Genomic DNA, 12,556 nt, shown 5'->3' with positions numbered 1-12,556 from the left:
TCGTCGCCGTCGCCTCGTCGCCTTCCACAACCTCACGTCGCCGCTTCGTCGCCGTCGCCTCTCCTGTCTAGGGTTTGCATCTCGTCACTGCTGCGTCCTCTCCTGTCTAGGGTTTGGTTTAGGGAATTTAGCATTTTTCTTTGGAAATTGATGGTGTTTATTGCTAATTTCATGTTTGTAACAATGTTAATGATGATTGGATTACCGACATTTTGCAATTTCTTGAGGATATGTGATATTGATATGAAGAACATCATCTTTTTTTTATAAAAAATGTTTAGAATTGATTGTATTTCTTGAGGGTTAAAATGGTAATTTGCTGTTATTCAGAGAACAATTACCAAACAACTTTGTTTCATTCAGCACTTAACCATTCTGAACCTCTTAGCCATTCTAACCTCTTAGCTATTCTGAACTAAATCATTCAGCAACTGTCAAACAGCCCCTAAGACATTTACTCTTCATTTTCTACCATTACAATTCCTTCTCTTCTACGTCTTTCTATCATAAACTTATTTACTCTTCGTCTTCTACCGTTACAATGTACTTAACAGACCAAAATAAATTGATAACAATGTACTTAAGAGATCAATTCCTTGCATGCATATGAAACCCGTCTAGTGCACATGTTGCACACTTTGTTAAATAATATTTATTTATAAAGAATATCTGAAAGTTATTATATAACTATATAAATAAAACATACCGAAAATATTTCTCTCAAACGACTTTGTTGATTTGACTTATTCATAGTGGTTGTCTTTCTTTTACAAACTTCATTATTCCTTCTACAATTTCATGAAAAGATTTGTAAACAATGTTGGTTCCAAGGGGGTTCTACAAGTATAAATAGTTTGTAGAAGGGGGAGATGAATACAAACACACAATATTTTTACTTTTAAATTATTTTATTGATTAAAGAAGAACCAATATAGAATTTACAAATAGTTGCAAGACTATATAATGAAAAGTCTTAATCTAAACAATCTTGAGAATCATTTTCTTGCACAAGGAAGGTAAGAACAAGAGAGAAGAGAGTTTTGAGGATGTAGAAGGTGCAACTAAGAAGAAGATTATTCTCAGCTATTTATATCTACTGCATTAAATGCACTTTAGAGGGTACAATCCACGTGTCAATAGATGAGTGGAATGTTTATCCTTGTTCTTCAGATATGGCAGACTTTTGGCCGCGTATAGACAGTTGCTTCAGATAGTTGGTAAGCACGTTTATAGACAGGAAAGAAAATCGTACCGTACCTTTGTCTGGTCGAAGCATGGGGTATGTTTTTTGTGCAAAAGAGTAAGACAAAACAATCTTGAATTGCAAGACTTGATCCAACCATAAAGATGAGTCGTTAAGGACTCTTCAGCTAACGCTGAGTCTTGGTCAGATTCCACACTTAATGTAGATAATCATGGTATCACTAAATGCCGCATCATATCATGAGTAGACCATCTTTGTCTTCAACTTTATCTTCGATATCGCATAATATTCTTTGTTGTGAGTTTGTCTTAGAAGGAAAAACTTAAGTTCTTAAACTGTTACAATACATATTCAGCGATCACTCAGCAAACTCAAATAGGTCTAAGTATTTTTCACTAAGTAAAAAGATAATCATCAAATCACTGAGAGAGAGTTTGGATCAACAACAATTTTCGTGGATTATTGAAATATTCATTTAATCACTTGATAACGTTCATTGTCTCTAAGCATTATTAAAAACATGGTCAGAAGCATACTATAGAGAACCATAATACAGAGAAACAATAATATATAGAGATTTAGCACATAACATACTGTAGATGAATAAACATAGTAATATCACATAAAACAATATGGATTTCCATCACTAAACAGGGAAACCATTCGGTGAGAATTGTGCGAAAACAGATCCATTGCAAAGCATGAATAAATCATAAACACATATACGGTTCAAAATAAAGAGAAAAGGGGAGAGCGACAATACCAGATCTATGGGAAGCATAGAGGCTGAGAAGAGGGGTGACGACAAGGGACGGATTGGTATTTTCGACAAGGGTAGAGTTGAAAACTTTTCTTCTGTTAGCATAAAGCTCCCTCCCAGTAGCTGAGTGAATAAGCTCTTTTTTGAACATCAAACCACTTTCAAAGAGTTCTATATGGCTTATCAAATAAGCCATAAGACTCGTTAAACTCTTCCCAAACAACCATACAGGGATTTCAAAAACAAACTTTGTAATACCCAAATCTTTCAAGACTAAGCAATTTCGTCTTTTTCACGTAATAACGATTAAATCGATTCAAACAATCAAATACGAATCAAAACTGCAATCTATAAAACACAAAAACAAAATAACGTGCCGTTGGATTCCAAGAATCTTGTAATCAAACCAAACCACTTTTTTATAAGAATCTACCACTAAAATCTAAGAACTTGTACATCCAATAATATATACCCAATTGTATATTGTTTTATTTTTCAAAATTTGATTATAAAAAAACCAAGAAAAAATAATATATGATTTTGGTATCGTTATTATTGTAAGAATATGTAAAAATTCCGTCTTCGATGATCCAAAAAAAAATTAATCAATAAAGAAACGCACAAGAGATACTCCATCATGAATCTTATAAGTCAATCAGTATTTTTTGCCGGATCTTTAAAAAAATCGGAATCTTTCTAACCCAATTAAATCTGAGAGTCACTCTCAGTACCTTCAATTATACCAGAAACGACTATAAAGAAATCAAATTTGGAAAGGAAATTAAACACATAAAACAAAACTAATAGTATTAATTTACATAGAGAAACCAATCTCGTTTCGAGAAAAAAAAATCTCGATATCCTATTCACCTAGAAGAAAAAAAACAAAAAATGCTTAAAAATTTGTAACCAATTTTATCACTGATCCAGTAAAATTAGACGATTGCAAACAGGCGTATAGAATCACGGTTATTATTATTTTTTTTTACTAGAAGGGTACTCGCACAATGCAGCTAGATACATATCGATTTTAATGTTTTATTTTATTCTTTGTCTCTGTCAATGTTATGATACGATTTTATGTATTTTTTAAGAAAGCAATAATGATTTTATTTTTAAATAAAATATAAATTTGAAAATACAATAAAAATTTGAAAAAATATATATCAATGTTAGTATTAAATCAACTATCTAAAACTTCTCATTTTTATGTAATTTCTTTAATTTATTTTTATTATTATTTAATTTAAGTTTAATAATGAAATAATTTATTTTTAGTTTAATAATATAACATTTTATAAAGATAATAATTAAGTATTATGTTAGAACTCAATGATTATTTTAATTATATTTAGATTTTTTAGATTTAAAATGAGATGTTTATTTTGTTTATGTTTATCTGTAGTTAGTTACACGAATTGAGATATGGAGCKTTAATAAGTTATACTTACGCACAATCTACTTGTAATCTTGAGATTTAAATAATATACATTAATAAACAATACTTAATACATAAAAAGTGGTTTTTAAGAGTTTTTGTCAAATGCTTTATAATATTGTATAGATAAAAACAAATAATTAAACAATTGTTATAACTAATAAATTACATATTAAATTAAATATTATAATTCCGATGTGAAATATGGATAAAGAAATTCACAAAAATCCAAAAATAAGCAATTAAATTAAAATTCATTAATTTATTTATTTTCCTTGTTATGATCGAAGTTCAATGCTATAAACAACCCCCCTTTATCACGAAGTGCGTTCACTAGAATTCTAAGCATTTAAAAGCAAATTTCATGCATCATATCAAGTTTTCATTGATAGAAATCATCAAATTTCGTTATGAAATTAAATGGGTAGCTCTCGTTGTTGTGTTACTCTTAGCAAATGGTTGTGCCGCTGCGGAACCCGCCAACGAACCACCGCCAATTGCGCAGCCGGGGCAAAAAACTGGTACCAAGATTAGCCTGCCCATGGCAGTTGTGTTGGCATGCTTGTTAAGTGCCTTCTTGTTAATTTGCTTCTTGTTTTACTTGTTCCACCGCTATGCCGAACATCAGTTTGCCCTCGCCGCCACTACTGGAAATGGAGGTGAAAGGAGTCTTGGGAAGCAGGTGGCGGCACGTGGACTTGACCCTGCCGTGGTTGCCACCTTCACGAGTTTTACATACTCGGTCGTGAAAGAGATCATGATTGGGCAACAAGCGCTAGAATGTGCTGTGTGCTTGAATGGGTACCAGGATCACGAGGCTCTACGCTTGCTACCTGAATGCAGCCATGTTTTTCACCGTGATTGTTTAGATGAGTGGTTGGCCTTACATGTCACTTGCCCGGTTTGTCGGGCGAGTCTTGTTCCGAAACCCGATCCACTCAGTCGCGAGACAGAGTCATGGCATAGCACAAAGGAGACAACAAAAGGTTATGTTTCAATTCAACTCACCGAATTGAAACATGACCTCCCACCTGTCAGAAAAATATCCCGCTCTTGTTCAATGGGAGAACGACGTTCAAAAAATGTTGAGAGGTACACGTTACGGTTATCAGAAGAAATGCAAAATGTTCTCAATAACCTGACCGTCAATCCATCAACAAACTCTAATGTGGCATTTTCCATGGGAAGCGATACGAAATTGATCAATCTCAGAAGTGCAAGCGTAAATTCGATTAGGGGGTCGGATTGTTTTAATCATATTATATAATATTATTGAAATCGATTATATATTTTTAAAAGCCATTATACTATTTAATAAATAGTTAAAAAATAATTATCTCATCATTCGATAAATCAAACCAAACGTTACCATTTTTTTCCCTTCAAACACGATAAAAAAATCTTAGGAGGAGTTTGAGATTGCTTATTTGAAACAATTTATTTTTTTTCTACAAAACACTTATTAACTTATTATAAGTTAGAAGGGTTTAACTTTTTAAAAAACTTCTTATCATCGGTTTGACACCGGTATAAATTATTTATCCAAACACTAAAAAATGTCTATTACCGGTGCCACGTCACGCCTTACGCCTTTTTGAATTGAAATTACTGGATAAAAAATACCTTAAATAATAAATAACTTGAAAATTTAAGTCACTTGGTTGTATAAAATAAAAATCACATAAAATATTATTGCAATTCTATGCATTTTGCTCATTTTGGGAAATTCATGAATTTGACAAAAGATGATTTAGTTAATAAATATTTCACTATTTAATAAATATCTAAATTTGCCATTAGAAAACAAAAAGTAATTATCATTCAATATAAAACAATATAGTGTTTAACTTGACACATGATCTAGAAAGCTAAGAAATCATATCATGAATTTTCGGTCATTTATCAAACGTTTATTAGTCAGAGTCATCGTTCTTAATTTATTTTATTGGGTAATATTCTTGATCATCAAGAACACATAGTAAAATTGTCGGTAAATGGAAAAACTCTTCTTACCTTGTAAATGCTGACTGAATAATAGTCACCACTGTCACTTACCAAGTAATAATTGTCAGTTATTGCATTGTCTTTTACCAGGAAAGATTCACGATCCTTATCATGTTCATATAATAAGATAAATAACCGGATACACGGTTACCCAATAAATATTTTTGTGATTTACTAAAGAAAGAAAAATACACCTGAAATAGAAATTGATTTGGAAAAAAAAAGAACAAGGGTCTGTTTGAGATTGTTTATTAACTTGTTTCAATGTGATACCGGTAATAAGAAGTTTTTAATGTTTGGATGGAAAAAAAAAATGCTTATACCGGTTTGGCACCGGTAATAAAGAGTTTTTAATAGGTTACTTCCTTTTAACTTATTAATTTATTCTGATGTGATACCGATAATAAGAAGTTTTTAGTGTTTGCATAGAAAAAATAAAGAATATTTCATCTATTTTATTAGCTTATCCAGTGTGGTACTATCATTAGCTAATCCAAACACTTTTTATAAAACTCCAGTTTATCACCGAGAAGTTGATAAACAGTACACTTTTGCCAAAAAAAACAACCCTAAATAGATGCTGATTAGTGCCGACTTTAGAAGGAATATGATGTGGCCCTAGCTGGAAAGCCACCACACTGTTATTCAAGAATGGCGTTTTTGCTCTTCTTCTTTCACAAAAAGTCCCTAAAAATACCTTTGATTTAAACTCGTTTAGTAATTTCTCATATTTTTTCTTAACGATTTTGGGACTTTGAATCACCCGCCAGTTGCCACCCGATGGAAAGCAGAACCACAACCCAATTGGCAAATTTCTTGCAATTTTGTATTGACAAGAAATCCCATATAAATGGGAAGCTCCTCCATGCTCATATCCTCCGTACTAGGCTGTTTGACGATACTTTTCTATCAAACCGCTTAGTCGAGTTGTACCATAAATGTGGTCGCTTAATTACCGCACGCCGGGTGTTTGATAAAATGCCACACAAGAACCTGTTTTCGTGGCACGCATTGTTAAATGCTTATTGCAAGGTTGGTGATATAGACGAAGCACATAAGCTGTTTGTTAAAATGCCCGAGAGAAACTCGATCTCCTGGAACACTTTGATCAGTGCTTTAGTTCGTGATGGGTCGGAGCAAAAAGCATTGAATTTGTATTACGACATGAACAGAGCGGGTTACTTGCCAACAAATTTTACGTTAGCAAGTGTCTTGAGTGCATGCGGGGCTTTGGTGGATTTGAAATGTGGTTGTGCATGTCATGGGTTTGCCACTAAGATCGGCCTTGACAAGAATATATTTGTTGGTAATGCTTTGTTAGGTATGTATGCAAAGTGTGGGTCTATCGGGAATGCAATGAAGGCTTTTGAGAACTTGCCTGAAGTTAACGAGGTTTCTTATACGGCAATGATGGGGGCGTTAAGGGAGACTGATCATGTTGAGGAGGCTTTTCACATGTTTCGATCAATGCATAGAATTGGGATACAAGTTGATGCTATATCGTTGTCTAGCATCCTTGGTGTGTGCACTAGAAGTGGAATTGATGGCTCTACTGTGAATGGCAAACAGTTTCACGGCCTCACAGTTAGACTTGGGTTCGAAAGAGATTTACACTTGAGTAATTCGTTGCTAGATATGTATGCAAAAGATGGAGATATGGATAGTGCCGAAATGGTATTTAATAATTTGCCAGAAGTTACTGTTGTTTCCTGGAATGTAATGATTGGTGGGTATGGCCAGAAATACCAAATTATGAAGGCAATAGAATGTATGAAAAGGATGCAAAGTTTTGGTTTAGAACCAGATGAAGTGACCTACATTAATATGTTTTCAGCATGCCTTAAATCAGGAGATACTGAAACTGCACGTGAAATATTCAATAGGATGTCATGCCCAAGCATAAGTTCTTGGAATGCTTTGCTTTCAGGCTATTCCCAGATTGGAAAGCATAAGGAGGCTGTTTGGCTTTTCAGAGATATGCAATTTTGTAATGTCAAAGGTGATCGAACTACGTTTGCTGTTACCTTTAGCTTATGTGCTTCTCTGGGGCTCATGAAGGGTGGGAGACAAGTTCATGCCGTATCAATAAAGACTCTTGTTGATGATGATATCTATGTTGCTAGTGGACTCATTGTGATGTACTCCAAGTGCAATAAGATAGAGGTGGCAAAATTTATATTTGATAGAATAAGAGAACAAGATATAGTTTGTTGGAATTCTATGATGGCAGGATTATCGCTCAATAATCTTGATAACGAAGCCTTCATGTTATTCAAGAACATGCTGGAAAACGAGATGCTTCCTACTCAATTCTCTTATTCTACTGTACTTAGTTGTTGTGCCAAGTTATCGTCTATATCTAAAGGGAGGCAGGTTCATGCACAGGCTTCGAAAGACGGAACTGTAAACGATGTCATTGTTGGAAGTGCTCTAATTGATATGTATTCTAAATGTGGGGATGTAGATGAAGCCATATTATTTTTTGACACAATGCCCACTAAGAACACCGTTACTTGGAATGAGATGATTCATGGGTATGCACAAAATGGACGTGGAGATGAAGGTGTTTCTCTATATGAAGACATGATCAATCAGTCAGGTGAGAAACCTGATGCTATAACATTTGTTGCTGTTTTGACTGCCTGTAGTCATTCAGGGTTAATTGATGATGGTATTAGGATATTTAACTCGATGATACAAGAATATGGAGTGGCACCACTTCCAGACCACTATACTTGTATAATTGATTCTTTAGGACGTGCTGGTCGGTTCCATGAAGTGGAGGTTCTTTTAGATAGGATGCCATATGTAAATGATCCAATTATATGGGAGGTTCTTCTTAGTTCTTGTAGAGTGCATTCTAATGTAAGCTTAGCAAGAAGAGCAGCAGAGGAGCTTTTTCGCTTGAATCCACGTAATTCTGCTCCTTATGTGCTTCTAGCCAACATGTATTCTTCCCTGGGAAGATGGGATGATGTAAGGAACATCAGGGAGTTGATGATTGAAAAACAGGCAGTAAAAGATCCTGGTTACAGCTGGTTTGAACATAAAGATGGCATTCAGGAATTTAACGATGATGATAACCTTAGGATGGTAGCTAAATTTGAAGCAGAAACTGATGAACCCTATTGCTTAAGTGGGTTATAAGGAAGAAAAAGACTTCAGGGGTTAAACAAGATTGAGTTTACCGGTCATCATCCATCAAGATCAACATCCCGTCATCAATGCATGTTGATGGATGCATGTCTAATGGCTTCACATGACATATGACAAATTTAGTGTTGACCTTATGTTGAATCCCTCTTTTCCGGTATGGTGGAATCTTGTATTTCAGTATATGAGTGTGAAGCGGAAAAATCTGCCTACATCTTACCCTTCCCAGACCCTACTCCACGTGGGATTGACTGTGCTCGTTTAGGTTGGTTTGGTTTTCAGTGTGAAGGGAAAAACGTTCTACTACTGCTGGAGTTTTGAACCATGATAAAGGAGCATGCTGTTTGGTCGGAAGGAACAAATCAGTTAATGGTGAACACTCATGAAGGAGAGAAAGAGAACTGATCCACTATGTTTACTCGTATCAAGTTTACAATCTCTAACCAAAGGGCCTTTGGCCTAGCGGTATGCCGGTATGTGAGTCTTTTGGCCTCCTAGGAGGTCAGGGTTCAGACCTCACCAAAGGTGAGGAGGGTATGTGAGTTTATTTGTTTTATTTACCGTATATAAATATTATGTACTTCAAAAAGAAAAAAAAGCTTACAATCTCTATAACTTTCTGGTATGCTTCTTGTCTTCTGTATTTTGAAGTTACTTACTTTAGTGATTCTGTTTGTGTGCAACTTTAATTTCTGATGTGGGTATTTTGGTCTTTGTTTAAGGATAAGAAAAGGAGTTGTTTGCATCATGATTATAAGGTGGTCTTTAATGGGTTTATGAAGTTGCTTGATATGTGGTTTGGCCTCAAGAGATGTTGAAAATTGCCGATCTGATATTTCAAAAGGATCATGCGACTATGGTGTCAAGTCTGTATGGTGATTGGGTCATCTTTCATTGGTATATGTTGGGCCCTGATAATAGCAGCAAATAGAGATGACCAAAAATAGTTCCTGGCCTAAGTGGTATGGAAGGACGGTGGCTGGAGGACGGGGGACAGAGAGAGAAGAGAGGAAAGAAAATACATAAAATGTCCTTGTATTATAATTTTAATTCAAAATTATAAATTTTCCTAATTTATTTATTGATTTGTGGTTGAGATTGAATCTACAATAGTCAGTTTGCAAACCGTACAAACAAGGCCATGTTTGTCTTTTTCAACATATTCATATTTTATGAATGATTATCTTCCTTAAATATCTTGCAGGATACCATATTTAACAGATTTATTTTAGGGATGATCTTTTCCTTAGAAATCTCATTTAGTTGCCATAGTTAACCGTCTTCATTGCAACTGTTTTGTTTCTCTTATGAAACCAAACCAATTATTGGTTCTCATATGGAACAATAACTGTTTTTTGTTACCCTAGTTTCATACGAGTGTTGTTTCACTTGACATTAACTTTTTACTACGCGATTGTTTTCTCATTTGAAAATTACTGGTTTTCATATGAAACAATAACAATTTTGTTACCCTGTTACATATCAGTGTTGTGAAACAACATAAATATTTAGTCATCTTGTAGTTGGTTGTCTAAAATAAAAATCTGATAAAAAATCATTGGACCTATATGCATTTTGCTTATTTTGAAAAAAAATGTTATTCTTGTAACATTTGACAAAATATGATTTTAGTTAACAAATATTTGACTATTTAATAAATATCTAAATTTGCCATTAGAAAACAACTATTTAGCAGCAATCCTTGTTACCAGAGATTGAGAATGCTGTATACTACCAACACCTATGTCAAGTGAGAAGGTTGGTTTTCCTGATATGGTTATATTTGAACAACCCAACTCAATACTTGCGGTTTGGAAAAAATTTAACCCAACCCAACCCAAACCAAAGTGCAACCCAACCCAACCTGTAAGGGTTGGTCGGGTTGATACTTCGGTACATTAAAGTATTCTTCTAACATTGAATATATTATTTGTCTACCCATAGTTTTATTTTCATCATCAACCATTTGATACAAGTTATCCATATTTCTTACGTCTATCACATTCAGTTAACTTTCTCAATTTACATATATATGTTCACCGTTTTTTTTTGATTAACCTGGATATCCAACATGCTATGCGAGCCGACTAATCCCAGGGCAACCACCTACTTTGTAGATAGTCCAGAGTCACCGCATTTGAACCTCCGTCACCACAAAGGAATTTTTATTCCTCCTTGGATTTGAACCTGGGACCTATTGGTACTTTTGATCTTTGAAGCCAAGCTCAAATCAATCAGGCACCACCTTTGTGGTTTATATATGTTCACAGTTAGTGAACATATATACGGATGAGTTATATAAAGATGTGAATAGATTGAAAATATGTGTATATGAAAAGCATACATGATAGTGTAATTGTCTAACGTATTTATTAATAGAAATTCAACGATCATATTAAATCCAATAAATAAAAGGATATTATCGGGTTGGGTTGGATTCAAATAATAGTAACCCAATATCAACCCGATACCTACGGTTTGACAATTTTACAACTCGATTAGACATCGGGTTGATCGGGTTGGTTGGGTTTTTGAGCACCCCTACCAGCATGTTTGAAGGGAACAATGCCAGTGAGCACCATTGTTCTCCTCTTATAAGAAACAAACACAAGCAATGGTTTTCATCAGGGTGCTAATCCTTCTGTTGAATGCCCTCCTGGTAGGGAAACTTATATGTCAAGTTAATGCAGAAACGAAATTCCCCCCATTCATTCTATGGCAGAGAGCAGAATGATCCTCTCTCTCTCTCTCTCTCTATATATATATATATATATATAATGAGGCTCACCCTCATGAAAGAGGAAGGATTTTGCATCAGTCAAACTCAAACCCACGGGTTGAGGAACCTAGATCGCATAACGCAGAAAGTGGAAGATTTGGTGATCACTAGTTGTAAATGAGCAATGGAATGAATATCACTCTTGTGCACACACTGCATATATATCCAACATTATGTCGATCACGAGGACCGCCCAATGCTATATTCGTCAACGGCCTGAGTTCGGCAATGAGATCTTTCATACCGGTTCTCATGTCCACACCCCACCCCACCACGAGGAGTGTGGAAGTGGAACTTGGCATGGAAATTCCCTTGATATGTATATGGGGCTGAGAATCTTTACCATCACATGGGCTCACCCTTTGGTGTAAGTGTAATCTTAGAATAACAGCAAAAACACGTCTCCTTATTGCATGGTTTCATGCATTAACATTTACCACACAGTCACAGACCGTAGGTATTTATTATTCTCAAAAGTCCACATCTCCTTTGTTAGCATTGATGATCAATAGAAACCGCTTGCAGGTTAATGATGTATGTTAAGTCAAGAACCGTGGATGTTATGAAAACGAAAGTTATGAACCACCGATATGATATCCAAATTTTAAGCAAATAACCACAAGGGTGGTAACTGATTGGTCTGAACTTGGCTCCAAAGGTCAAAAGTACCAGGAGTTTCCTGGTTCAAATCCAAGGAGAAATAAAAATCCCCTTATGGCCACGGATGTTCAAATGCGATGACTCCAGGCTATCTGTAAAGCAGGTGGTTGCCCTGGGATTAGTCAGCTCGCATAACGGGTTGGATATCCAGGTTAGTGGTAGCCAAAAACCGGTCCCGGGCCGGGCGTTAACCGGTTACGGCCGGTCCCGATCAAGACAAAAACCATTCATATCCGGTCCCATCATAACCGGTCCCGGTTCCGGTGAAACCCCCCATAACCGGTCAAGCTTACTGGTAACCGGTTAAGCCGTCTGGTCCCGGTTAAGCCGTCCGGTCCCGGTTCCGGTCCCATTATCGGTTACGGCCGGTCTTTGCAAAAAAAAAAAAAAAAAAAAAAAATTTCAAATTTTTGGTAATTAATAAATTTATAATATGTTATTAATATCTTTGAAATATGTTATTTTTATTATGTTTTATTATAAATACGTTTTATTATAAATATGTTTTAAAATACGTTTTGTTATATATATATACGTTTAATTTTATAAATACATTTT

General features: G+C 35.0%; 2 protein-coding genes across 2 annotated transcripts; both read left to right on the top strand.

Moving 5' to 3' along the window:
* Positions 1-3,766: 3,766 nt before the first annotated feature.
* Positions 3,767-4,669, top strand: LOC112510867 (E3 ubiquitin-protein ligase ATL31-like). The gene has a single exon (XM_025116215.1). The coding sequence runs from the start codon at positions 3,767-3,769 to the stop codon at positions 4,667-4,669; it is 903 nt and encodes a 300-aa protein (XP_024971983.1).
* Positions 4,670-6,108: 1,439 nt separating this feature from the next.
* LOC112511795 (pentatricopeptide repeat-containing protein At4g20770) lies at positions 6,109-8,986 on the top strand. The gene has a single exon (XM_025117561.1). It carries the CDS (start codon positions 6,187-6,189, stop codon positions 8,551-8,553), a length of 2,367 nt encoding a protein of 788 aa, XP_024973329.1. The 5' UTR covers positions 6,109-6,186; the 3' UTR covers positions 8,554-8,986.
* The last annotated feature ends 3,570 nt before the right edge of the window (positions 8,987-12,556 follow it).

Source organism: Cynara cardunculus (genome assembly GCF_001531365.2).
Source record: "Cynara cardunculus var. scolymus isolate 2C chromosome LG 4, CcrdV1, whole genome shotgun sequence".
NCBI lineage: Eukaryota > Viridiplantae > Streptophyta > Magnoliopsida > Asterales > Asteraceae > Cynara > Cynara cardunculus.
Note: the sequence above shows the minus strand (reverse complement) of the source record. Positions and strands in the feature narration are given on the sequence as shown.